Source organism: Drosophila obscura, unplaced genomic scaffold (genome assembly GCF_018151105.1).
Source record: "Drosophila obscura isolate BZ-5 IFL unplaced genomic scaffold, ASM1815110v1 contig_192, whole genome shotgun sequence".
Taxonomy (NCBI): Eukaryota; Metazoa; Arthropoda; class Insecta; order Diptera; family Drosophilidae; genus Drosophila; species Drosophila obscura.
In genome coordinates, this window is record NW_024542781.1 from 60,545 (window position 1) to 87,144 (window position 26,600).

The following is a 26,600-nucleotide window of genomic DNA, read 5'->3' on the forward strand; positions in this document are numbered from 1 at the left end:
CTTCTCCGCAAAGTTCGCACATTGCACAGGGCAGAGTGTCTGCGAGCGAGAAAGAGAATGAGTAGCATGGTCTCAAGCTGGTGGGTGGTGGGGAAGCAGGTTCAGATTCGGCAATCTGGTAGATATAGTCATTCTCTTAGATACTGCGTTTAGTTTTATTGTATTTTTAAAATTGTGGCTGCCACAGCTTTTCGTCCTTTGTGGTGGCGGAAGAGGGCTGGGCAAAATTTTGAAATACACTTGTAGCAGTGTGATATCACATGAGTCTGGAATCAAAATTTAATTGCTCTAGCTTTATAGTCTCTGAGAACTAGGCTGTCGTCAAGACGGACAGACGGACGGACAGACAGACATGGCTATATCGACTCGGCTATTGATGCCGATCAGAGAACGGCATCGGGTGATTGCAAATACGTTTACACAAAAAAATCACCCGACTTATCTCACTCAACGCTGACGGATACACACGTGCATGCGGCACATATTCGCAGATGATTTTAAATCACTCAAGCTGTGCCTTCTTTTATTCTGACTGAGTTTATTCATGCTCGAATCGTTTTTTGGGTGTCTCGGGTGTATGTTACTTCGGCTCAGCAATGATCGTATTGATTATGAGCAAAGACGCAAATGAGTAAACTCAGCTCGTATGATTTTATTCAAGTGAAGAAGCGGTGGGCACACAAACATGCACATGTATCCAAAGACCTCTTCGGCTGGAAAATTGCAGCGTTTGGCTCTTTGGGTCGAATCCGTCGGCATCGACTTTGCATGTATGCGTGTAAACCTTTTCATATACATGTTGGATATGATTGTATTGTATACGAAGCTGCGATTTGTGTAAGTGGGTAAGAATAGACCGAACGAAGCGTCTGACAGCGCAAGTTGAGTTTATTCAACGCTGAGTATTTTTGAGCGATTGCATTTGAGTAAAAACTTTAGCTCATGAGTAAATCAAGAAAAATGTGATTTTTGCAGTTCTCTGATGCCGATCAAGAATATATATACTTTACTAGCAGACCCGCGCGCTTCGCTGCTTTCTAATTTAATGTTTAGGAATTCATCGAAATTAAAGAAGGATCATTTTTAATGTTATAATATAAACTGCCCGACACTTGAATAGGACACATAAAACATGTTCATAAAATCCGTAATATTTATAGCACAATGTAAAGAAAATGGTACATTCAATTTTTTAAAAATTTGTTATTTAGTTTAGCATAGTTTTCAAAAAAGTTAACAGAAATATTCATTACAGGAGATTAAGGAATAAAATTTAATTGAAATAACTCAATATTGCGTTGTTTAAAAGTGCGACACTTGAATAGGACATTCACACTTAATTAATTTTAAATAAAATTTCGAATAAATAAAAAGAACCTCACATTTCCTACACCAGCGGCTGACAAAACTATCCAAACATTTTCATATCCTTATCCTTATGTATTTGGATTTCTCCAGACAATTGTATTTATTCGGTTCCAAAACCCATTAACGAGTCCATCGTTAACCTTTCCAATCCAATGGAAATTCGACTGGATAATTTATATCATCTTGATTGAGAATGGTATCAATGGACGTAAACGCAACCATTTCTCCTGGGATGGAATTCAAAATAGATGAGTTGATCTCATTGAAATCTTTATTTGTTCCGGCCAAAATTGCTCTTTCCCTCAACCAGTCATAGTTTCTATAATTTTGTACAATATTTGGAAACCCACTCTGAATCAAGTCTTCATTCTATGACACAAAATTGCAAAAATTATTTGGAAGCGTTATGAAGCCAGAATTGTCAACGGGAAGTATGCCATTACCAATGGCAACAGTTGTCTGGAAAATATCATGGCGATCTTTCGATGTTTGACCAACAAACACTAATTTCGAGATTTCTCCCTATTGCGGATTACACGTGAAGGTGATGAAGAGGTCTGGTCTGACATCTTATCTTGCGCGTACTCAAACATATGAGGTGGATCTCCAACTTACGATGACTTTAATCTTATCATAGTTCCAACTTTTTGTGCATTACCATCGTTGCTAATGGCATCACGCAAATGAACATACTCTTCGGAACGTAATTTGGCTTTGTTGAATCGAAGAAAATTCAACCGTTCCGATTTAATTTTTGTATATGTACATGTCAACACTGGTGTATTATACTGGTGGAAAAGTGCTCTACACCTCAATATTTGTTCCTTCTCGACCTACAATTAAATTAAATTCAATTTAAATTAAAATAAAAATCAATCATAAATTGATCATCAATTTATCATTTTCATTTTAATGTTGAAATTATAGCCATCTTGGCCGCTCCAAAACGATATGGGATATTGTAGTGCATCATAACAGCGATGAATCTCGGATACACGTTCAAGTTGCTCATTTCTATTTGGTCTAATTTGGTCACCAACTATGACTATTGCCACTTCGTCAACTGTTTGTGCATTGAAACACCTTGCATGTTATCCATCCTGTGTTTTATCAGCTCGAATAACAATTTTCGATCAAGCGACGTTTTGAATAACTGAACCAATTCGTTGTTCTTATGGAACGTATCTTGCAAATTGAAAATAGTTTGTCTCCGCGTGTTGCTAATAATGGCACACCGACGATTAGCTTTGTCTTTCCAATAAAAATATAATTCCAAAAATTTATGGTCTGCGATAGAATGAGAAAAAACGTTCAATTTGCAAAACAAAACTATTTAAATAACCTTGAACGTTGGCATGAAGTTGTCTTTTATATTTGTGCCGCCAAAAGATGTCATTTGAAAACTCGAATTATACTTTCGTATATTGTTCAAAAAATGATTAGACTCAGGTGTTAGTCCATTAAGTAATGTGCTCAATGGTTGTGGTGGGCTCCCCAATTCAGACAATTTCACTTTACCACTCGCACAGCACATGCCATCTGATTTACCCTTAAATTTACATATATGCCTGAGAAGCGTAATCGTTGACACTGTTGTACGTGAACGCAAAATCTTGTAGATTTTGTATATCACGACTTTCATTTGCATTTGTCGTTGCATAGTTGTTGCGTAGACGATTATTTTCATTGCCATGAACTTAATGTCTTGGCTACTTTCACGGCTCCTCGAAGCCACAAGTTGTGAGGCATTTTGAGTTCGCCGGCCCAAATTTAATCGTCTCGATATTTAACTTTAAAAACCACACAGGCTGGTTTAAAACGCACATATTTTCAAAAGCAATAAATATACTTACAAAATTGCAATTTTTTCAGAAAACAATTTTTTTCACAAAAAGTTATAAAAAATAGGCGTTCTAAAACACATTTTTTTAACCAAATTTGAGATTTTTCCGATTAATTTTTAGTTCTTGAGGAACAAAGTACAAATTTGTTTATGCAAACCATGCCACATACTCTGCCTATCATTTAAAAAACCGCAATCAATTTGGTGCTCGGTTTTCCGAGATAGCCCCTTACACAGTGATTTTTTCTACAAATTCATAGTATATTTGGGGTCCGAAACGTTTCGTTCTCTGCGTCGCACACATCCACTTTTACCACAAATCTCATATGCCCTTCAATTGTTCGAGTACGGGTATAAAAATTTAATTTAGTCTTGTAGTGACCAGACGTGTTTTTGTTTTGCGCTCCGCATTTTCCTTTTATTTTACTTAAACAGCCGGTGTTTTATTTTCAAATTAACTCCCTAACTATTCTTTAACTTAAAATCTATCCTTAATCGCGGGTGCATGCCTAATAATTGTGTAAAAGCACAACTTACTTAATTTATTTTGTGCGTCGGTTAGTTGTGCGTGTTTGTGTTGTTGCTTTTCGTAAGTTCGCCCTCCCATTACATTTAGCCGCTCTTTGTCGTAGCTATTGCCGTCTTTCACTCTCTCTCTATCACCTAAATCTCAATAACTGTTCTTTCTCTCTCGGTCTCGTAACATTCAGTGCAGTAGCGCTCTCACTTATAAGATTTTGCTGCAACCACTCTCCTCTCTCATCACGGTTTTTCCTATTTCGCTTTAAGCATTTGCTCTGCACATTGGTCTGATTGCTATTAGTTTTGAACATTTTTTTCTAGAAAAAAAAAAGTTAAAAGACTTATTATGGATTTTGCTGTCGTCTGTGCCAAAAAAACGTGCAAGAAGCAGATCACCCATGACCAGCCCAATATCCCTTGCTGGCATTATAGTCTACTCCGCGGGACTTTCAAGTGTCGACTGCGTCACGTACGCCGGCATCCGAAAAACTTACAACGATCACTCCTTCAGTGCAGCAGTTGATTACGTTTGTTACGCCAAGGTCGCTGCTGGTTATGCAGATTCGGGAGCCGTATGCGTCACTTCGGAAATTATGCAGTTAGAAATGTCTGTAGCAGAGAACTGCAACAAGCCACCGGCACTTAAGGTGCACCGGGTAAATGTAGGGTGATTTTTATACTTGGGTTTTTCTAACCACCGGACAACTGAGTGTACAATAATAGACTATACAATACCAAGATGTATGTATGAAGCAAATGCTCGTTCAGTTTTCATTTGACCCTTCATGGTACGGGCGCGCGGGGTTATTTCTTCCATTCTCTATTAGGCTAGCCTTTGCCTTTACTTTCGGCGACAGAATACAGCAACAAAATATGAAGTCTTTGACGACGGGAATTGGTTCAGGGCCAGAAGAATTCAAAAACAACTATGTACATTGCTTGGGTTTGAGTCAGCACATTGATGATTGACTCAAGTTTGGTTTTAAAGTTGTTATTTGTTTGTGTTGAAACGAAACGAAACGAGTTGGCAAAAGTTAAAAATATTTAATGAACGCTTTGAGTAAAATAAATTTTCACATCTAATAGAAAATCTTCCAGAACTTTACTGAGTAGTTGAAAATTTTTTCAGTGAAATATAATTATAGTCTTATTCACTTTATAATTTAGCAAGCTGTGCCCACTGTGCGCTGCCGAACTGTCTCGAACATTCTCGCTGATGAACAGTCGAAGCTGTTGGGCAGGAGGACGCGGTCAGAGACGAGGCATAGCAGAAAAACTAATTGAAACCCCGCGCGCTCCCTCTGTCCATGTGGCGTACCAGTAAACACCGCCATAGAACAGCTTTTTTTCGCGAATGCAGCATCTTGTTATTGTATAGTATAGTCTTTGGTGCAATACAATAATGTATGAGTGTTTGGACACACAATTGTATTTGTATGTAACAAAAGTGAGTATGCAGCTGTTTGCATCTGTGTGTGTGGCATACTTTGGCGCATGGTGCAACTATATAAGGTGGTCTCATCAGTTGGGTGGAGGACGATAAATATTGTCAACCCTCTCTCTTGGCTCTCAGAGAGACATGCGCTGGAAAGAGATAGCACTCTTCGACTGTTGTTGTATACTGCTAAAAGAGAGCAGCTCTCGCGATGGGACTACCTAATATAGTTGTACCATGCGTTGGCGCATCGGAGTCGAAAGAAGGATGGGTGAAAAGGAAAGCACAAAAATTGATGCACAAAATGTATAGACTTTATACTCTATACTATAGACTCTATAGTATAGTGTCTTGGGTGTAAAGGTTTCTTTTGTGCAAGCCTTCGCTTGAGTTGCTGTTTTTATTAACATTCAGGAAAAGCGTCGCTTAGTCGCAATACGAAAATTTCGACAAGCGCGAAGAATTAACTTAATCTTTACCGCATTCTTTAAACTGAAAACGTAATATAAAATAATATTTTACTCAAGAAATACTATTTTATTTATACTTATAATTACACAGGCACCATGGAGTGTACAAAACACCGGGTGATACGCATTGACTTTTTCACTTGCGCTGGTGCATAAAAAAAAAACGGGACATTGTGTAAGTGAGTGCGTGATATTGCCGGCACTCGCACCACACACAAAACATTTGTGTGTCTGCTTTGCTTAGCCGGTGGTGAGTGGCGCCAAAACCACTGGTAGGAGTCCCACCAAAGCGGCAAGTTTTTGTATCACCGCTTTCCCTGACCTTACATCTAACGATATAACTGCATTTATTCAAAGCAAAATAAAAGCCAATGTCTTAAAGGTGGAGAAGTTTAATTTATCTTATGCCAGGGAGATAGCTTCCTTTAAGATAAGCGCCTGCTCAACTCAGTTCGAAACCATTGGCTCTGCCAAATTTTGGACGAAGCCCTTGGTTGTGAAAGGGTACAAGGCTAAGAAGAAGAATAGGCCCACCACAACACTTCCTAGTAATCAGGCCAGTGCTCCATCTCCACCCTCATCTTCCCGCTCTACTTCAACCCATCCAAAAAGCTAACTTCCTTTCTTTTAGTTACCTACCTCGTCACACGGTTTTGTGTTTACCGAGACCTGGTTGAAGCCGGACATCCTTAGTTCCGATGTTTTGGCAGGTCGGTACACAATTTTTAGAAATGACCGTTCGTCTCGACGTGATGGTGGGGTACGAGCATCACCTGTCCGCTTTAAAAACTGTTTCTTCCTCGCTATCAGATAAAGACCATATGATAGTTCTTGGTGATTTCAATTTGCCAGGTACTGTTTGGTCTTCGGTAAACGAGTCTAATAACCTTGTGCCCATGTCACGACATGACATTATCGACGGCTTGTTAGACCTATCCCTATCAAGTCAACCATGTAAAAAATACCTTGGGTCGATTGCTTGATATGGGCAGTTCCTATCTGGCATTACGTTACATTCGTACGACAAATTGTTGAAAAATATATTAACTGGTTAGACCTATATTCACAAAAAAAACGACAAAATTCAGCAATACAGTTTCAAAGATATAAGCCAAAATATGACCTAAAATTGCGTTACATAAAACAGAAGTGGTTTTCGAGGTTGGGGTACAAAATCGCAAAACTCTGCGAATTGGGTGGGTCTATCTGCATACAAATTTTCTGTGCATGTATTTGAAATATGTAGTGTTCATTTTCAAAGTTTTTAATGTAAAAACCTTTTCTGTTTTTTTGCTACAAGTCCGCGGAGGCATCTGACGAACGTTACTGGCGTGACGTTGCCAAATTCCGCGATTATAAAATCCTTAAAAATAGACTGATCATTTTTTTAGGTCAGTTCGAATATGTCTGATAGATATGGGGATTAAAATTTTTTAAAGGAGAATTTTTTATGGCAAGAATTTTTGTAGTTCTATCTCTTTCCTGAGTAGAGTAATAGAAAAAAACAAGGTATGTCTGATAAAAACTTACAAAAAAAAGTGAGCTTTGCTTAAAAAATGTGAATAGGTTTTCAGCCCCAAGAAAACGCTTAATGAAAGGTGGGTTATATGTCAATAAAGTAGAAATTAGATTATCCCTTTTAATAAATTCAGAAAAAATGTCCGAAATAAATTAAATGTAAATCGGTTTTTATTGACTTTTCATGATTTTTGACCTGGTGGACTTTTTGCCCATATGTGCTTTGTCTCGGATCCGACCATAACGTTGCTAACCCGAACCGTTCCGCTCACTATACCTGAAGAATCCTACCATCCTACATTCGAAGTGTTGGTCGACATTAGGTCTACTGTATTGGGTCGAACGGGAAGGCTTTCTGAACGAAGCTAAATATCCTCATTAGGGATTTCGATTGGTCCGCTCTGTACTTGTGAACTGACGTTATGAAAGACACAAACATTTTTTTTATGTACTTGACACACTTTTTGATTCTTGTGTCCCACTTTCTTGTCCGGTTTGTCAAATAATTATCGAGTCTAAACAACTTAAAATCAAGACTATAAAAACTTTCGGGAAGTTGGTTCTCTTTCTTCTCTCTCTCGCTATGTTATAGCTCGGTCAAATTTCTCCGTACTTAACGCAATGCTATACAAATTACCTATCTCGATACGATTTTCACCTAGAAAGTTTTACAGCTTCGTAAATAGTAAGCGTAGGACGTCCGCACATCCATCCTCGCTATCAATTTCCCAACATGTCAGCACAATGATCAGGCTATTGCCGATCTTTTTGCCAAATATTTCCAAACATCCTATTCTCAGAAAAGCTAACCTGGTGATTCGTATCCATACAGTTTACCAAGGTCAAACGGCGTTTTCAGCACCTTGTTAAATGAAAGCTCACTGCTTCATGATCTTCGACTAGTTAAGCCGGTGTTTTCACCAGGTCCTGACGGAGTTCCCGGCTGTGTACTTAGGGACTGTGCCGACGCTCTGTGTGGACCCCTGCTTAAACTATTCACCCTATCCATTAACTCTTCATTCTTCCCCCCAATCTAGAAGTAATCTTTTTTTATTCCGCTCCCTAAGAAAGGTAGCAAATGCTACAAAATAATTATAGAGGTATATCTAATTTATCCGCTATTCCAAAAATGTTTGAAAAAATTTTAACTCCGCATTTGCAACATTGCTGCAAATCGCTTATATGTCCATTTCAGCACGGATTTATAAGGCGACGATCAACAACCACAAATTTATTAGAGTTTCCTCTTTTATCATTAAAGCCTTCCAAGGTAAGGTAACTTGCAGACGGATGTTATTTACACTGATTTCAGTAAAGCAATCGATTCTGTAAACCATTCTCTTCTAGCACAAAAACTTGACCTTTTAGGGTTTCCGCCCAATCTTTTAAGATGGATTTCTAGCTACCTTCGTTCTAGGTCTCAAAGGTCCTCTTCAAAAACTCCTCTTCACCTGTTAAGGTTACTTCTGGAGTACCACAGGGCAGCCATTTAGGCCCCCTACTTTTCACATTCTTTATTAATGACCTGCCTGCAGTATTAACAAACTCTTGAGTATTCATGTATGCGGATGATGTTAAACTCTGTGTCCACTATAAGGACATTTCATTTCACTCTCGATTGCAATCCGATCTCAATAACTTTCATTCATGGTGTTGTGCAAATATGTTACACCTAAATGCCTCGAAATGCAAAGTAATGAAATTTCATCGCTCCAGCCACTTAACTGGGATGCAAGTGGGACAGTGCCTCGTAGATTGCTTTTAATTAACCTTCCAACTTTAGTTAGTCGTAGAAAAATATTTGGGGTGATTTTTATGCACAACCTGATCAAGGGTGACGTAGATAACCCTGACTTGTTGAGCTGCATAAACTTCACGATTCCTATTAGATCTACTAGAAACTTTATTTCTTTGTTCCTTCCACTTTTTAGATCAAATTATTCCTTGCACAAACCATTTAGGGTCCTATGCTCGGACTTTAGTTCCCTCTACCATATCAGAGCCACCACTAATTCCCTTCCTCTTCTTAAATCTATACCTAACATACCTTTCTCGTAATTATAACTATTTCTTAGCTATCTTTGCATGTTTAGCTCTTTGAGTTGTGTTTGAAATTTAGTCTAACACCTATCTTTCCTGCATGCTCGCAATCGGTTCGGTAGCACGCGTCGCGCGTCATGCGGCAGCGCCCCTCGGACGCTTCATGGTGCAGTCATTGCATATCAACGTCCAGACAATAGTGTAATTTTGCGAAAACTAAGGCTGCTGGAGAAAAACTTCTATGGTTTTCATGGTTTGAAAAAAAACTCTACAAAGAAATGTTTGAAAATAATAAATAAATATGAATATAAATATTAACAAAATTAGGTTACTTTCCTTGTCATCAAGCACCCAAATCAGCTATTCTCAAGACGCACGTCTGCCAATGTGACCGCCTTCTCTTCTTCATTGCGTCTATTCCGATATCGATAGCAGACGCGCCCAGTGTTAAAAGGCTATTAATCAGGCAGGCTCCGGATTTCACATTCACTTAGCGTTTTACTTTTCAGCAAAATATCAAGGCGCTCTGGAATCTAATTTTTTGTGAATTTGTTTATTCTTTGTACTGTTAACTTTAATTTGTTAATTTACTCCTGTTATACAGGAGCCGTTAAAGCCGTTACTTTTCATTCCGGCGAGGAATTTGTTGCCGTTTTGAAAACGGAAAAGTCTTTACGAGTGCGGGAGCGCAGGACTTTTCACATTTTTTTTTTAAGTTAAACGGTTCCGGTGAGCCTGCCTGGTTAATGCTTTATTTATTTCATGAAAGTTGACGTTTTTAAGGTTAGTTTTAGAGAGTTTCCAATTCTTAGCAGGCAGACCTTTTAGCTGCATTCATTATGAGTATTCATGAGTATTTTAACAAAAAAATTACCAAAATCGGACAACATTTGAGCTGTCGCCACAATTTTGTCCAAAAAAATGTACCCTTCGATGCACTGTGCGTCGTTCCGCCACTGTCGCTCTGTTCTGTCTGCCGTAATAGTTTCTTGTTGTTGCATTCTGTGGCCTAGCTTTCCACATTTGTGACACGTCAGTGTCGTTTAAAATCTCTGCTTCTTCTTTTCTGGCTCAGAGAAGTCGAAATGTGCATTTCTCTTTCGATAGATGAATGTAGTTAATTGTTGCTGTAGGTCGCACCTGGTTCGTTTGTTTGTCGTATACAGTGCCTTCTGTACCCTAGTGTCGACCTGGGATATCTCCTCAAATGTCATGATTTTCCACTTCGACAGCAATCACGTCACCGTTCGACAGCCGTATCCCGACAAACTTACGTTTTCCTTTGGTCTCCCGTTCAGCATGTTTAGCAAAATGGAGGTTGGTGACTCGATGCCGGCAAACTGCTAAATGAATAGCTGCTTAAATTCTTGCCACGTCATCCCAATATAACAAATTTGAGAAAGCCACTGCGCTGCTTCTCCGGATAACGATTTGCTCAGCGCCATAAGGCCTAGTACTCAGATCCAAAAACTGTTTGCCAGCAAACAAATGTCATATATTCTTCGAGCGGCCAGTGTGTGACCAGAGGTGTGCACTGCATTCCGAACGGTTACACTCCTCAGACCGCTGCTTGGTTTTGTTTAAAGTTAATAAAATGCACTTCTTCGGCTGGGGCTGCTCATCCTCAGGCATATCCTGGGCTCTCCAATATTTTATTGGCAAGGTAATGTTCCTGACTATCAGCAGCAGCAGATGGCGACGCCTACCGTGCCGACCACCATTAAGACAAAATGTTTTGAAAACAATATTTGTTTTATATTTATGAAAATTAGTAAAAATAATAAATTATAATATCCATATAATTGTCATTCATATAATACAGTATTAATTAGATTCTATTTGTCTTCATTATTTAAATATTTCATTTGGTTTTTTGTTCTCATATTGCAATCTTTGCTTCGTGTTTGCTGGCAAAATATATCAAATTGATATAATTTTCGAGGTGGGTCGAAACATACCAGCAATACAAGCAAATACTTCGGATACTTTTCTAATATATACCGCCCTTTTTGTTTTTTTTTTTTGATCTGAGTACGGCAGTACGGAAGGCATTCCGTACAGAGCCTAGAAAACAGTTTTTGCCGTAAAAAATTTCTTATCGGTTTCATACGAATATCAACCCTGATTCTGTTCGCGAGGTGTTTTTTTCGATCTGAGTACTAGGCTTTACTAAAGCGCTGTCTTCCAATGGATTTTCCGAGAGAATCATATCCACAGTCTTGCACCATGAAGTCACATCGGCACCTTCCGAATTTGTTTGACATTTGGGTAGCGTCACTGTAGCTCTTTTGGGAGAAGCCGAATCTGACGCTCGCATTGCCATCATCAAGTCCATTAAGTTTTCGTTCTGCTCCCGGAGAATTGAAATTGTTTCTCCTGGTGAGGCCAATCCCACTTCTGATGTCGGAGACTCGGCTCCCTTATTAGTTTCGCTAGCCATCTTGACTTTTCTTTTTATAAGCGCTTAGCGCAGTTCTCTCTCCAACTCTGACTGACTGACCGACTGTAAAACTCACTATGGTTGCCACCTTCTCCTTTTAAACACTTTGACATACTCGGCTGAGAGCATTACTTTGTTGTCACGCCACGCTATCTGCAGCAACTCTACAACATATATTAAAAGTCCACACCAAAACTTCCCTTGATCCGTTCTTATTCTTTTTTATTTAATAAACCATATAATTACTTATGTCGATCTACGACAAATACATAAATCGCGATTTTTTATGTATTAATTTTGATGAATGTGTAAAGATCTGACTGACCAAATGCTTTGATAACGTGATAAACGAAAAGCAGACAGTTAATGTTGGGAAATGTGTACGAACAAAGTGAAAGTGAACGAATGGGTTGGAAGTTGTCTGTCTAGCTCTCATATCTGTTTACGGGATTCACTCTATTCTACAGAATGGACCGTGAACGAAACATGCCAGGCTAAGGGTCAAGTATAAGCCATTTGGACATTTACAGGCGATTGAATTACTAATGGGGATAGCGTCATTAATCCATGTCCACTGATTATCTAATGAGATTCTTTCGCTTTTTTTTATGGTTTTGCTTTTGCAGCTACTGCTTCAGTCGCCAGTTTATCCAGATGCCGTCAGTAAGCCACGAAGAAGAGAGAGCAGCTAAATATTCCTTTGCGGAAGTCAGATCTTTTCAAATCAAAGAAGGAAACACAAGCAATATGGCGCCCGAACCAGTCAAGACTGGACGAATTTTTATGGCCGCTGTTGCAGGTGAGTCAAGTTGTGATCCACTTGGCCCCAAACCATGTGCCTAACCTGCTCTGTAACTTTTTCCCCCAGCCAACTTGTCCGCATTTGTAGTTGGCATCTGCCTGGGCTGGACATCTCCAATTTTACCCAAACTCAAGACCGAAGATACTTCCGACTCGCCGTTGAGCAGGCCCATTACTTCCGATGAAGATGCCTGGATATGCTCGCTGATTGCTATTGGAGCGCTAATTTCTCCGTTTGTAGCTGGGCCTTTGGCGGACCGCATTGGTCGCAAGTGGGTGCTGCTCTCCAGCAGTGTCTTCTTCGTTTTGGCATTCGGAATTAATATGGGCGCCTCAGAGGTGTGGATCCTATACCTGTCCCGACTGATTCAGGGACTCGGCGTGGGGTTCGTGATGACTGTGCAGCCCATGTATGTGGGTGAGATTTGTACGGATAATGTGCGTGGAGCGACTGGCTCCCTAATGCAGCTGTTTATGGTGGGTAAGTCTCGATAGCTAGATATTTCACTTCCCTTGACGCATACTTAATTTCCCTCTTCCCCCTTTTAGCTGGGATTCTATATGTCTATGCAATTGGGCCATTCGTCTCGTATATGACTCTACAGTGGTGTTGCATTGTGGTGCCCGTGATCTTCGATGTGGTCTTCTATTTTATGCCCGAGAGTCCCCACTATTTTGCCAGGAAGGGACGCAAGACGGACGCACTGCGTTCGCTAAAGTTCCTGCGTGGCCAGAGCGCCGAGGGAGTGCACGACGAGTTGGCCGAGATACAGTCGAGTGTGGAGGAGGCCATGACCAGCAAAGGCACCATTATGGATATATTCAAGAATCCCGGAAATCGCAAGGCCTTGTTCATCTGTGCCGGCCTGATCTCCTTCCAGCAGCTGTCGGGCATCAATGTGGTCCTTTTCAATAGCCAGTCGATCTTTGCCAGCGCCAACACGGGCCTGGATCCCGCCATTGCCACCATTATTATTGGCTGCGTACAGGTGGCCTCATCAGGTCTGACGCCGATCGTGGTCGACCGACTTAGAAGGAAGGTGATGCTGCTGACTTCCGCCTGTGTGATGACTGTGGGTCTGACGGCACTCGGCGCCTTCTTCTACATGCAGCTGGTTGTGGGCGACATCTCCAGTGTGGTGTGGATGCCAGTGCCAGCGCTCGTCATCTACAACATTGTCTACTGCATGGGTTTCGGGCCCTTGCCCTGGGCCGTGCTAGGCGAGATGTTCCCGGCGAATATTAAGTCGTCTGCCTCGTCCATTGTGGCGAGCACCTGCTGGACAATTGGCTTTCTGGTTACCTATTTCTATCCCACTCTGGATGCCCTTGGTTCCTTCTACGCCTTCTGGCTGTTTGCCGGCTTCATGGTGGTGGCATTCTTCTTTGTCCTCTTCGTGGTCATGGAGACGAAGGGCCTCAGCTTGCAGGAGATCCAGGATCGACTCAATAGAAAGAGCGACTAAGCGATGGACCAATTTGTTAATATATGTACATATGTCGTTTAAGTCCTTTGAAGATCTTATATGTATATCTTAGGTCTAAACGAAACTATTTTATGGGATAGTTTTTAAGCTCAAAACTCCATTTTGTTAAACGGTTTGCCTGCTACTTTTCAAATAAAAAAATACTTTTTAGTAATATGAAGAATAATATGATATGATATTGTCTTATTTTATTTTTATACCTATACATTACGATTTATCAGTTTGAAGGTTAGATATTATAGGTCGACAAATTACGTATACATCTTAAATGCATTTCTGGGCATTTCTCTGACGAGGTCCACCGAGACAAAAAAAAAAGTCTATAAAAACACATTTCCATATATGTAATTCCGTAGCGATATTATAGTCTAAACTTATTGAATGACAACTAATTTACACAATTGACATATTATTTGATTAACTTAAATGTGAAAACCTATTCAAATATGCAAAAATTCACTTTTCCGGTAATTCCCTGAAATCTGAGTTTACCAAATGTACAACCCTTTTTCGTTTGCTTTGTTCCCAATTGGCAGTTTGGCCCGCAACCTTCCAAAAGGTATTTTTGTTCATTTTTTCCATATTTTAGGTTTGGTTAACGAATTTTAGCTCCAAAGTCTCTCCATAGATTTTAATGATCGATAACTTAAACGACGCCAAATTAATGCACCTATACACAAAAAAATGGAGGACACAGGTATAATTTTTTTCGACTTTTCCCGAGTTTTTAAAGTCAAAATTTGGTAAAAAAAATCCCGCACAAAAATCATCATTTTTGCATTCAATGCTTTATATTTCCCAGCGGTAAGCTGAAATCACAAAGTGTTTAAGCTCAACTTAGCTGTTTTAATTCTTCAAAATAGCAAAGTTCTTACAACCAGAAGTAAGATACTAGGGTTATGTGAAAAAAACAATCGCCACCTCTGAAAAAATGTTAAAAAAAAAATTCTTTAAAAAAAAGTTCTGCCATAGCAAAAAAAAAAATATCATCAAACCATTTCCAAGCCCCAAATCCTTAAGAAAAAGTTCGTTTTGTTCCTTGAGAAAAAATCGTGTTGACTAGTGTAATTATTAATACATACCTCATGTTTATAAGGCTGAATGAATTTTGCATGGATCAGCCGAAAAGTGTGCATCACTTTTGAGAACAGCTAGAGTGTAAAATACATATAATATGTTGTAAATCTCCCCCAGAGCTGTACAAAAATGTATCACAGAGACGTGTATATGTTTGTATTAGCAATTGAATAACTATTTGAAAAAGTTACAATTTTTTTGGATTTTTTAGCCGAATTTCTCGGAATTTCCGAGAATTTGGAATGCCACGATCATATTGTGATCCACAAAGTTTTATTTTTTGTAGAAGGATATGTGAAAACTAACAACAAAATGTAACCATATAACCATGTAATTATCGCATAATAAAATGTTTGTTCTATTGAGATTGCGAACTCAAGTAGCTACTCTACTAGTTCATAAGACTATTCTGATTGTATAGATGTATAGATTACTTTATATAGTATATAGTGATATTCTTAATTGACGCTTTCCCGCAAACGAGAGAACCTCTATAAATAACAGAGCGCTTATAATTGAGAGCTCAGTCGCATCGCGAATACTTTGATGATAATACTGTCGAAGGGAACACAATAGGAAAACTAATTTCACAATGGATCGCTGGTTGAATCGTGTTGCCGTCGTTACTGGAGCCAGTTCTGGCATCGGATCTGCCTGCTGCAAGGATTTAGTGGCCAAAGGTATGGTCGTTGTTGGCCTGGCCCGCCGCGTGGAACGACTTCAGGAGCTTAAGGCATCACTGCCAAAAGATCAGCAGCCGCGTTTCCATGCCCGAAAGTGCGACGTCAGCGTTGAGCAGCAGGTGGTGGATACATTCGCTTGGATTGACAAAACTCTGGGAGGTGCTGACGTTTTGGTCAACAATGCTGGCATCCTTGGTAGTTATAACATCACAGATGCAGGCAATTCTGCCGATCTTCGCGCTGTTCTGGACACCAACGTGCTTGGAGTTTCGTGGTGCACTCGCCAAGCTTTCCTTTCACTGCAGCGCCGCAATGTCAACGATGGCCATGTGGTGATCATCAACAGCGTTGTGGGCCACATCTTGCCAGTGGTCGACGGATTCCTAGATTGGAACATGTATGGACCCTCTAAGCATGCTATCACCGGCCTGACCGAGGTGCTGCGACAGGAGTTTCAACTAAAGAAGAAGACCGGGACCAAGATAACAGTGAGTCGAGAATGAGAAACTCCTCTGGCCAATCAATAATACTGCTTTTCATATGCGTCTCTTAGAGCATTAGCCCCGGTGTGGTCGACACTGAGATCCTTGATAAAACCATACGGGCATCGCCAGACCTTCCAATGTTACGTTCAGAGGACGTGGCCGATGCGGTGACCTACTGCATCCAGACCCCACCCAACGTGCAGATCCATGAGCTAATAATCAAGCCAGTGGGCGAAAAGTTTTAACAGCTCTCAAGGGCGGCAGTTGGCAGCTTTAGGACCTTATGGGAGTGGAGTACATACTACAAATTCCCAAGTGTTATTTCTGTCTGTAAATAAACGATAACAAATTATCACTTTTCAGGAAAAGCAAATACGTAAATAAATGCTGATTCGAATGAAATAAACAAATGATCGTATCAATATCGCTTAATAATTCTCTTGGCGTATGTTATTTTTTCGCATTCTGATATTTAATATGTACATACAGACATACATATGTATGTATATGTCTGACATGTAGTCATAAACATGTACTTACGTACATGGGCTTCTACAACTCATCTATGATGAGTTTAAACATACATATGTACAAATAAATGTATGTATGTTAAATCTACATAAAGTGGTCATTCTAAATAGAAGAAAGGCTAGATATATAATATTTTTTGCTGTTTTATCACGATTACATGACGTTTCAAACAAATAATTATGCCGCAAAACTCGTTTTCAGCAAAAAATTATAATAAATAGAGACGAATGTATGCGAATAGACTAACAACGAATTACTGGCATAGGGCGTACAAATAGGGAGCAGCATGTTTGTTATTGCGATCAAAGGTCCATCAAATAATACAAAAAAATTGTTTGTTATAATCAACTGAATAGAAACTATGAAATACTTTTAAATTGTTTTGTAAATACATACATGTACATATAGATGAAGATAATTAATTAATACCGAAGCTTACATATTGTAGCCCAGCGTTTGCTATCTCTCTATCGGCTTCTTACGAGCTACTCGGAGAGTCTAAGAGTATATTGTGTAGACGAGCATAAATGTATATTTAATACCTATGTCAATGTATGTTTAGTTCCCCAATAGAAAAGTTAATCTACATATGTACATATGCATATATTTAATTCTGAATATGCGGTATCTTAAAGTCGACTATAGCGCTCTTATTTTCCAAAGTTTCGGACTTTCGGCGATTCACACAGACAAACTAAAACAATTTCATAATGATACACTGATTGCTACACACATATGTATGTATGTACAAAGTTACGAATGTATGCTCATATCATCGTGATAATGATATTCTCTCTGAAGATTAATTTAACATTTATCCGGAGCTTTTTTCAATCGAGGGAAAATCGGCAAAAATTCTATAAATGGGAACCCGTTCACAGGCAAGAGCTCAATCGTATCGCGAACTCTCTAGAATAAACAGACTATTTTCATCATGGATCGCTGGTTGAATCGTGTTGCCGTCGTCACTGGAGCCAGTTCTGGCATCGGATCTGCCTGCTGCAAGGATTTAGTGGCCAAGGGTATGGTCGTTGTTGGCCTGGCCCGTCGCGAGGAACGACTTGAGGAGCTTAAGGCATCACTGCCAAAAGATCAGCAGTCGCGTTTCCATGCCCGAAAGTGCGACGTCAGCGTTGAGCAGCAGGTGGTGGATACATTCGCTTGGATTGACAAAACCCTGGGAGGCGCCGATGTTCTTGTCAACAATGCTGGCATCCTTGGTAAATTACAAATCACAGATCCAGACAACTCGGCCGATCTACGCTCTGTTCTGGAAACCAATGTCCTTGGAGTTTCGTGGTGCACCCGCGAAGCATTCCGTTCGTTGCAGAGCCGCAAAGTCAACGATGGTCATGTGGTGATCATCAACAGCATTGTGGGCCATAAAATTCCAATCGTACCCGGAATGGGCTTTAAGATGTATGCTCCTTCTAAGCATGCTATCACCGCACTCACCGAGGTACTGCGACAGGAGTTTCAGCAAAAGAAAACGGAGACGAAGATAACTGTAAGTTCGATGCTTCATAATTAAAATTTGTCAAATAATTAACTAGCGCTATTTCGACGCATAGAGCATTAGCCCTGGTGCTGTTGACACTGAGATCATTGACGCGAACATCAGGGAAGTAATGCCAGACTTCCCCATGCTGCGTGCTGAAGATGTGGCGGATGCTGTGACGTACTGCATCCAGACCCCACCTAATGTGCAGATCCATGAGCTTACAATCAAGCCAGTTGGCGAACAGTTTTAATGAGGTATTACCCATCCAGACAGATGGGTAAGATGCCTGCAGTGCAGCATAATCCAACCGAGAGTCCAGCAAGCTACTCTGTGTAGAAGGCTGTGGGGGATGGTAAACACTATGAACACTCGAAGCATTGGACTATTATTATGGGCGACACTGGGAACTTCCTATTCGGAGTATTGATTACTTTTAGAATGAATTCGTTTAATAAATAAAATAAATATTTTAACTATAATAAATTGACATTGGCTGTACGTGGTGACAAAATTTTACTTTTAGGGTAAATAGATAAAGAATTGGTGCCGATATGGAATACATATGGAAGCTCAGTGCCTTGCTGTCTATTCATCGTTATTTTACGAGGTACTCGGAAAATCTAAGGGTATACTGTAACAGATACATTTTGGAAGTTTACGACCCAAAGAGAATATTTAACTTCACCAGCAATGAAATTTGTCAAGCACACGCCATGTAGTACGTTCTTTTGGCTTTCTCCGACTTTAACTTTGGTGTAGAACCTACAGATCTGCAGCTACTTACGCAATGTGCTTTAATTTTTAATAAATAAAATACTTAAAATAAATTCCAGAGCAATGGTAGCGATGGGATCAGCTGGGCACCAGAACGTTCCCACCGCTGATCTAAATCTACATAAGGAATCGGTATCTTATAGTCGACTAAAGCATTCTGACTCGACATATATTTCCACATATACTAATCGTTTGTACGCTATCATCATGATACGCTGATTCGCACACAAACACTTACATACATATGTATGTATTCTCATATCAACGTGATAATGATATTCTCTCTGATGATTAATTTAACATTTGACCGGAGCTTTTTAGACGAAAGCTAATCGGCAAAAATTCTATAAATGGGAACCTGTCCACAGGCAAGAGCTCAATCGTATTGTGAATTTTCAAGAATAAAAAGACTATTTTCATCATGGATCGCTGGTTGAATCGTGTTGCCGTCGTCACTGGAGCCAGTTCTGGCATCGGATCTGCCTGCTGCAAGGATTTAGTGTCCAAGGGTATGGTCGTTGTTGGCCTGGCCCGTCGCGAGGAACGCCTTCAGGAGCTTAAGGCATCGCTACCAAAAGATCAGCAGTCGCGTTTCCATGGCCGAAAGTGCGACGTCAGCGTTGAGCAGCAGGTGGTTGAAACATTCGCTTGGATTGACAAGACTTTGGGAGGTGCTGACGTTTTGGTCAACAACGCAGGCATCGGTGGTAAATTTCAAATCACAGATCCAGACAACTCGGCCGATCTTCGCGCTGTCTTGGACACCAACGTGCTTGGAGTTTCCTGGTGCACCCGCGAAGCTTTCCTTTCGCAGCAGCGCCGCAATGTCAACGATGGTCATGTGGTGATCATCAACAGCGTTGTTGGGCCATAAAATTCCAGTTGTACCGGGATTTCATTTTAAGATGTATGCGGCTTCTAAGCATGCTATCACAGCACTCACCGAGGTACTGCGACAGGAGTTCCAGCAAAAGAAAACGCAAACGAAGATAACTGTAAGTGTGAAAATAAACAATTCCAATTAAGCCAATAAGAAATTATGAAAATTCTATACGACCCTCAGAGCATTAGTCCCGGTCTTGTCGACACTGAGATCATTGATGCTGACGCCAAGAAGTTATTGTCAGACTTCCCCATTTTGCGTGCTGAGGATGTTGCGGATGCTGTGACCTACTGCATCCAGACTCCGCCTAACGTGCAGATCCATGAGCTAACAATCAAGCCAGTTGGCGAAATATTTTAATGTGGCTCTACGCATTTAGACAGATGGGTAAGATGGCTGCAGCAATTATCCGATCGAAAGTCCAGCAAGCTACTCTGTGTAGAAGGCTTTGGGGATGGTAAACACTATGGATACGCAAGAGCCAATGCAACAGATGTAGAATGCACGCAAATGCAAATATTTCCTCGTGTGAAATATCAGGTTAAACATTCGAAGCTTGGGACTATTATTATTATTTTTTGTGATTTTGTTCTGAATATTCGTTTGATTTTTTACAATTAACATTTATTAAATCACTTCAACACATTAGTTCACTGAAGGAAGTACAGAGCCTTTTAGTTGTAGTTAATTACAATACGTCATGGTTAGGGGGTATACTAGTATAACTCTTTGTCTGTATAAACACCAATATTTTTAGGTTTCTCATTTTCTGTATCACAGTTACATGGTTATTACAAACGTGAGGTGTGTGTGTGTGTGTGTGTTTTGAACGCATACAACTAGGATAGACAACACATATCGATACACACAGCGATATACATACATATATACATATATGTATCTCTACTCGTATAACTAGCATATAAAGTAACTACATATGCTGGCGCCACTAGGGGGGGTGGCAGCCCAAATTAACATCTAATAAAAGTTCCGAGTATAAATATTTGTTGATTACAGTTAAGTACATACAAACAGCATTGGCTAAAAACTAATAATACCGTCATCGTACAGTCCTACCGACAAAGACGAGCCCAGTACCTCCGCTAGCTAATTGCTTCAGTTTACAAATTCCTATTCACCTGGCTGAGGGGCATCAAACGTGGAGCAATAATAGAACTTAAACTCGCACTCGCACGAGAATATTGCAACCGTTTGAAGTCTTTTGGAAATAGCACACTAAAGAAAAGTTTACAACTATTTCGTCTGCGTTCGCGTTGCTTAAATCTACCAAGTACACAAGTACACATACAACTAGAGTATACATATAGAGCTCGCACAACATATCTGTAAAGTTATATACTATATGCTGGCACATATATGTACATGTATATGCATCTAAATGGGTTTAGGGGTCAGGGCAGGCCTTGGAGCGATGCCCAATGTCCGCTAGTAAAAATGCAGTTGCTTGATTCTCCCACTGGCACGAACAACAACAACAACTCCCTGGCCGGCAATTGTAACTAACTCAATTTGATGTAGACGGATACGTTTGATATTTGCACTCTCGCAGCGTTTGGAATGAGTGCTCAAAGTCGTTCGGCAGCGACCCCAATGCATGTGCACTTTCAGTGCCCGAAATAGTTTTGATCAGGCTGTTGGAGTTGAGCGATTCCAATTCGTGTGTCTCCGAATTAGCCAGCTCAACGATGGCCGAACTGGTAGGGGTCAGCAGCTGCTCACTGGCAATCACCTGGCTGGGCTTACTGAAACCCAGAAAGAGTTACATATGTCAAAAATGCTTTGGTTTAAGATCAGAAGGAAGCAATCCGCTTACCGCTCGTAGAACTTGCCGCTGGCATTGTGACGCTTGCGCCACAGTGGCCATGTTAGCTGCAGGAAACCATGCTGCGGTCCCGCCACTCTGAGCAGGCTCATTAGGAAGAAGGTTGCATATAGCCAGCTGATGACCATGACCACCACCAGGAAGACACCAATCTGTATGTAGGGCAGTATGTTCGATGCCATCATAATGCCACCGGCCATGCCCGTTGTAGTCGCCGCCATCACCGTCGGTCCGATAATGCGCGATAGCACAAACTGTGTGGCTGCAATCCGCTCCTTGATTGGCGACATCCGATAATGAATGCCATAGTGCAAGCTGAAGTCCACCGCCAGACCAATAGCTGTGCTCACGGCGATACTCTCCAGTATGTTGAGCTGCCATCCGAGCAGTATGAGCACAGCAACGGTGTTGAAAATGCTCAGGGAGACGGTAAGCACGGCGTAGATTGAGATGAGCAGATTGAGGGTAAAGCACAGCAACACAAGGAGCGAGGCGACCATGGCCAAGGTAATCGCGACGATTGTGTCATGGGAGAGCGTGTCTTGAACATTATAGAACTTTAGGTCGCTGGTAAACCACCCGCCACGCAATTCCATGGGCGCTGTCTTTAATTGCTGCTGAAACCAGTGCTCCACGTTCTCGTAGAACTCTTTGATGTTTGCATAGACAGTGCTGAAGGCTACGTTCGACTCGAATTCAATTACCAGCGCCTTGACCGAAAGCGGCATGGCGGTGCCATTGGTGCCGGCTGACTCTAAACTATCATTGGCACTGATACCATAATAATCATCCTCTTCCAGTCGGGTGGTCGCTGCAAACTTCGGTCCCGCCACACCAGGCTGGAAGAACATGGTTGTGTCATAGAGATTGGACACGCTTTGCGGTAGGCACAGGTCGAAAATGTGAGGTTCGTACGGGAACTGGGCGTCGCAGCAGGGCGAGCGATCTTTTCGTGTGATATCCATGTCATCGATGCATCTGGGGAATAAATTTGCTCATAAATATTTAATTAATTAGTTAAATTAATTAGCTCTCACCTGCGCTTCATGAAGTCTATGAGGTTTTCAATAAAACAATTGGGTAGCAGCATGCCAAAGGTCTCTTGATAAAACGGCTGCTGCCGCACGCTCTGGCAAAAGTCGAGGATCCAGAGCTGCGATGGCTTGCTGGATATACTAAAATTATTGTCATAGTGGAGGTTGCCGTATGATTTGGGGTTCGTATAGTCGCCATCGTCCACCGCCTGCACGCCCCAAACAAAGTGCATGTGCATCTTAAAGTTCTCGTAGACCTGCAGTGGCTTCTCGAACCAGAACTGCTGCTTAATACTGGAATAGACTTCGAACGGATGCTGCGAGACAAATAGCTGGAAGTGCGACTTTTCCGGCAGTTGGAGTCCTGGATACCAGAACACAATGATGGCACTAGAGGTGCCCAAAGCCCCAAAGAGCAACAGCCACATGTAGGCATAGTTCATGATGCTGTGCGTAATGCACTCCTCGAATAGTTGACAGAATCTATTAATTGACTTTTTGCTGGAATGCGTCAGCCTTTGGAGCAGCGGCTGGCGACACGAAATCCTGCTTGCAAAAAGGCGTTCCATTATGGAGACCGAGGCGGGCAGCCAGGTGATCATCAGCAAATAGTTTGTCACCACAACAGTTCCCGCAAAGATCCTAAATAGATCCAATAACAGATAGTCAGTCATCCGCAAAGACTTACAATGTGTCCGCACTTACCCAAAGCACTTGATGGCCGTTATGGAACTGCTGTAGGAGGCGTAAAAGGCACCAGCCGTAGTCAGCGATGTGACAAACATGGAGGCAGCGGCATGCCGCATTGTCAAGGCCATGATGTTCTCCAACGTTTCCGTATGCTCGCCATGCTCCAGCGGTGTTGGCAGCGCACTCTGCGACTGTGCGGTGGTCAGTGTGCCGCGATTGCTAAATCGTTCGGCCAACACACACTGCCAGATTTTCATAAACAAAAACACATCGTCTGCTCCAATGCCAATGATCACTACCGCGGCCAGCAGGTTCATGTACGGAAAAAACGCAAACTCAAGGACTATTGAGTAGACAAAGTAAGCCAGTCCCAGCGAGAAGCAGACGGCTATGCAGGACATGGCTGTGATGAAAGCGGAACCGGTGTACAGCCAGACGCTGGCCATCACAAAGAGTCCGCCCAGCGATACCAGCCAAACGTCCGTCAGCAGCAGCTCGTTAAAAAGTTCGTTCTCCAGACCCAAGTCCATGGCAATCACTTCCACCAGCTCGTTGCGTAGGTCTCTGAAAATATAGTCATCAATTGTGAGACACACATTAAACACTAAACATTACACAAAATCTAAATCTAAAATAAGTCAGCGAAATGGCGCCGAAAACGAGGGAAGCCCAATTGGCGGAAATGGATTTGATTTTCCTGGAGGATGTGCTGCCAAAGTGCCACAAATGTCTAACCACTACACAGGCGGACTACGTAAATCATAATAAAGGCGGTGTTCCATGCAGATCCAAAAAGATATTCCAAGAAGACCCGTCGCTACTCTCTGGCCACTATGCGAACAATCTGAAGGTTAACGGACAGGAAATGAAAACAAAATCCTGGCCCCGCTCTATGGACTGGCGCGAGGAGTACGAACAGTTTGTGCGGCGCAATAAGTGGTGCAACGAGGATATCTACAAGCTCTTCTTTGTGTGCCCGCCCGTGCAATACAAACAGATCGAGCAATATCTGATAGACCTGCAAAAGACGGTATATATGTTCGACTACTCGCCCAAGGAGTACGTGTCGCTGCTGAGCCAGCGCCGTCAAAACTTGGACAAAGAGGAGATTCAGCGTGACAGTAACCATAAGGACTATTGGACTACCTATGGAAACTATTACAATCGCATACAAGAAACGGAACAATTTCGAGATGCTATCTATCCAGAGCCAAAGCCCAAGGACTTTTCGGTGGAGAATTTCGCCAAGGCGATGCGTAAACTATTCACAAAGTATAATCTAACCACATATTTTGATGAGATATGCGTGCCGGCGCTGTTCATGGCCAAGGATGGCATAATGCCATCGGGACCAATCGATCGCTATACCCTACGCAAGTACTGAGTCAGCACTTGCCAGTCTTCATCCATCCATACTTACGCATCTTCCCATTCGTGAAATAGTGGCAGCACACGGTTAGAGTGCGCCACAGGCACAAAGATCATAGCGTACTTCAAGTAAACGTTCGAATTCTGCAAAATAATCTCGTTAAATATGGTTAAAAATTGACTTGAATCGAAGGGTTTACGTTTGGCCTGATAAAGCTAAAGTCGCTGAGGAAATTGAGTACGTTGTAGACAAGATTGTGGCGCTTGCATTCCTCTGGCGCATAGCAGCGGGAGTACTCATTGCAGTTGTTGTCCAGCTTCAGGTCGTGAAAGTACTCATAGCAGCCCATCAGCAGAGACTGCAGTGAGCTGACATCATCGGTCGTTAGGTCGAAACAGGAACTTTTGTTAGCCAGCATTGCGGCGTAGTTGGGCAAAGACCAGGGCCGGCAGCAGTCGGAGGTCAGCATCTCGGGCTCACAAAACGCCTTGTAGCTGGGAACGTCTCTAATCTGTTCCTGCAGCTGGCACATGGCCAATAGGCCGTTCAAATCAAACAGCGAGTCGGTGGCATTGGGTCCAATGCGCTGGACCACAAAGTGAGAGTATTCCTTGCGGGGCGACGAGTCGCAGAAGAATCCCTCAATGGGCTGGCGCAGGTGGGCGTCCGCCCAACTGTCGGTGGGCAATGTAGCTGCCTGTTTTAGCAGGCGCCAGGTGCTCTTCTTAGTCTGTACGCGCTCGCGGTGCTTTTCCTCATCCACCGATGTGGTATTGTGCCCATACTGGATCTTTTCACTGCGCCCGGTCGGCTCCAGAGGCGAGGAGGCACTGTCGTTAGTTATCTCGTAGTCCCGAAAGACGCCGCTGTCTCCCATCCATGTGTCTCGGTCGCCCTCGCTTTTTGGGGCACTGGTCGCCTTCAGGCGCTTCTTGAGCAGCATTAGCTTTTCGGCCACCTCTGAGTGCTCGTGGCGCTTCTGATCCTTTCGCCGCTTATTCTTGTTCTTGTGCTTTCGCTGGTTCTTGCGCCGCCTATGATTAGGATGTACCTGGGACACGCCATAGCCTTCATCCACTCTGTGCCTTTCCCAGATATCCGACGGATTCGAGAACAGCACGCCATGTCTGTCGGTCTCCTGCAGAAGATTGTACCAGGCCGTCAGGCGCTTCCCGATTTTGGTGCCTCGCGTCTCGAACCCCTGAAATGTGAATAAAGGGGAGCGGGAGTGGGATGAGTGAGCATGCGTAGATATGTGCGTAGACCATACGTACCAAGGTGGGGTCACTGAAGTCGGGCAGCTTGTTGAGGATGAGCGCCACTATTATGCAGGCCACGCAACAGACTGCAATGGAGACCACAACCAGGTACGGACGTCTAGCCAGGACATGGTAATACCAGTTCATCTTCTCCGAGTCGAAGCACAGCATGCCGTGGCGGCGGTTCGTTTCAACGTTTGATTTATTTAATAAAATCTGCTTATTTTCCTATCATAGTGCTGTTGCGTTGCTGTTGCTCCTAGTCCTTCATCATACATATATCAGCGACGGCTTGTTGTGTCTCAGAAAACCAGAGCAGGGTCAAATGCTATTGTTTTGGTTTTGTTATAGATACTGCCTGGCCTGGGTTTTTTTTCGATTTGCTGGCTCAAAAATCCACTTGTTGGCGCTTGGCTGGGGGAATTACATTGTGGCCAGGCGAGCGTGGCGTGCGACTAACTTAGGGCTTGGAACTAACTAAAACAAAAAAGGAACCAAAAATTTTGCGAACAAGGATAAGAACACTGTGAAATAACAACAAAAAAGC

The 26,600-nt window shown here is 42.0% G+C and overlaps 5 protein-coding genes and 1 pseudogene across 10 annotated transcripts; 5 read left to right on the forward strand and 1 right to left on the reverse strand.

The window, feature by feature from the left end:
- Window positions 1-670: 670 nt before the first annotated feature.
- On the forward strand, window positions 671-14,083 carry LOC111080936 (facilitated trehalose transporter Tret1-like). Of its 6 annotated transcripts, XM_022376806.2 has the most exons (5): window positions 5,562-5,668; window positions 5,730-5,813; window positions 12,263-12,435; window positions 12,505-12,918; window positions 12,987-14,081. In XM_022376806.2, exons 3-5 carry the CDS (start codon window positions 12,291-12,293, stop codon window positions 13,901-13,903), a joined length of 1,476 nt encoding a protein of 491 aa, XP_022232498.1. In that variant the 5' UTR covers window positions 5,562-5,668; window positions 5,730-5,813; window positions 12,263-12,290; the 3' UTR covers window positions 13,904-14,081. The 6 variants fall into 6 exon arrangements, with proteins under 6 accessions (XP_022232493.1, XP_022232500.1, XP_022232498.1 ...); XM_022376801.2 differs by lacking the exons at window positions 5,562-5,668; window positions 5,730-5,813 and adding an exon at window positions 671-837 and having other exon boundaries at window positions 12,987-14,083; XM_022376808.2 differs by lacking the exons at window positions 5,562-5,668; window positions 5,730-5,813 and adding an exon at window positions 4,990-5,180.
- A 1,432-nt stretch (window positions 14,084-15,515) lies between these two features.
- Window positions 15,516-16,571, forward strand: LOC111080933 (farnesol dehydrogenase-like). Its single transcript, XM_022376798.2, has 2 exons — window positions 15,516-16,172; window positions 16,238-16,571. Exons 1-2 carry the CDS (start codon window positions 15,594-15,596, stop codon window positions 16,412-16,414), a joined length of 756 nt encoding a protein of 251 aa, XP_022232490.2. The 5' UTR covers window positions 15,516-15,593; the 3' UTR covers window positions 16,415-16,571.
- Window positions 16,572-17,576: 1,005 nt separating this feature from the next.
- On the forward strand, window positions 17,577-18,677 carry LOC111080941 (farnesol dehydrogenase-like). Its single transcript, XM_022376815.2, has 2 exons — window positions 17,577-18,207; window positions 18,272-18,677. Exons 1-2 carry the CDS (start codon window positions 17,635-17,637, stop codon window positions 18,449-18,451), a joined length of 753 nt encoding a protein of 250 aa, XP_022232507.2. The 5' UTR covers window positions 17,577-17,634; the 3' UTR covers window positions 18,452-18,677.
- Window positions 18,678-19,352: 675 nt separating this feature from the next.
- LOC111080940 lies at window positions 19,353-20,506 on the forward strand (annotated as a pseudogene).
- On the reverse strand, window positions 20,455-26,600 carry LOC111080937 (protein dispatched). Its single transcript, XM_022376809.2, has 7 exons — window positions 26,069-26,600; window positions 24,994-25,995; window positions 24,846-24,937; window positions 23,441-23,989; window positions 22,739-23,377; window positions 21,693-22,679; window positions 20,455-21,621 (listed from the first exon to the last, which is right to left on the reverse strand). The coding sequence occupies exons 1-7, from the start codon at window positions 26,222-26,224 to the stop codon at window positions 21,384-21,386; spliced, it is 3,663 nt and encodes a 1,220-aa protein (XP_022232501.2). The 5' UTR covers window positions 26,225-26,600; the 3' UTR covers window positions 20,455-21,383.
- On the forward strand, window positions 23,999-24,948 carry LOC111080942. The gene has a single exon (XM_022376816.2). It carries the CDS (start codon window positions 24,072-24,074, stop codon window positions 24,807-24,809), a length of 738 nt encoding a protein of 245 aa, XP_022232508.2. The 5' UTR covers window positions 23,999-24,071; the 3' UTR covers window positions 24,810-24,948.

Coding starts and splice junctions, on each gene's coding strand:
- LOC111080936 (XM_022376801.2), top strand. CDS start 686: ATGCACATGTATCCAAAGACCTCTTCGGCTGGAAAATTGCAGCGTTTG. Junction 12,436..12,504: donor TTTTATGGCCGCTGTTGCAG/GTGAGTCAAGTT, acceptor TTTTTCCCCCAG/CCAACTTGTCCGCATTTGTA. Junction 12,919..12,986: donor AATGCAGCTGTTTATGGTGG/GTAAGTCTCGAT, acceptor TCCCCCTTTTAG/CTGGGATTCTATATGTCTAT.
- LOC111080933 (XM_022376798.2), top strand. CDS start 15,594: ATGGATCGCTGGTTGAATCGTGTTGCCGTCGTTACTGGAGCCAGTTCT. Junction 16,173..16,237: donor AGACCGGGACCAAGATAACA/GTGAGTCGAGAA, acceptor TGCGTCTCTTAG/AGCATTAGCCCCGGTGTGGT.
- LOC111080941 (XM_022376815.2), top strand. CDS start 17,635: ATGGATCGCTGGTTGAATCGTGTTGCCGTCGTCACTGGAGCCAGTTCT. Junction 18,208..18,271: donor AAACGGAGACGAAGATAACT/GTAAGTTCGATG, acceptor TTCGACGCATAG/AGCATTAGCCCTGGTGCTGT.
- LOC111080942 (XM_022376816.2), top strand. CDS start 24,072: ATGGCGCCGAAAACGAGGGAAGCCCAATTGGCGGAAATGGATTTGATT.
- LOC111080937 (XM_022376809.2), bottom strand. CDS start 26,224: ATGCTGTGCTTCGACTCGGAGAAGATGAACTGGTATTACCATGTCCTG. Junction 25,996..26,068: donor ACTTCAGTGACCCCACCTTG/GTACGTATGGTC, acceptor TTCACATTTCAG/GGGTTCGAGACGCGAGGCAC. Junction 22,680..22,738: donor ATAGACTTCATGAAGCGCAG/GTGAGAGCTAAT, acceptor TTTATTCCCCAG/ATGCATCGATGACATGGATA.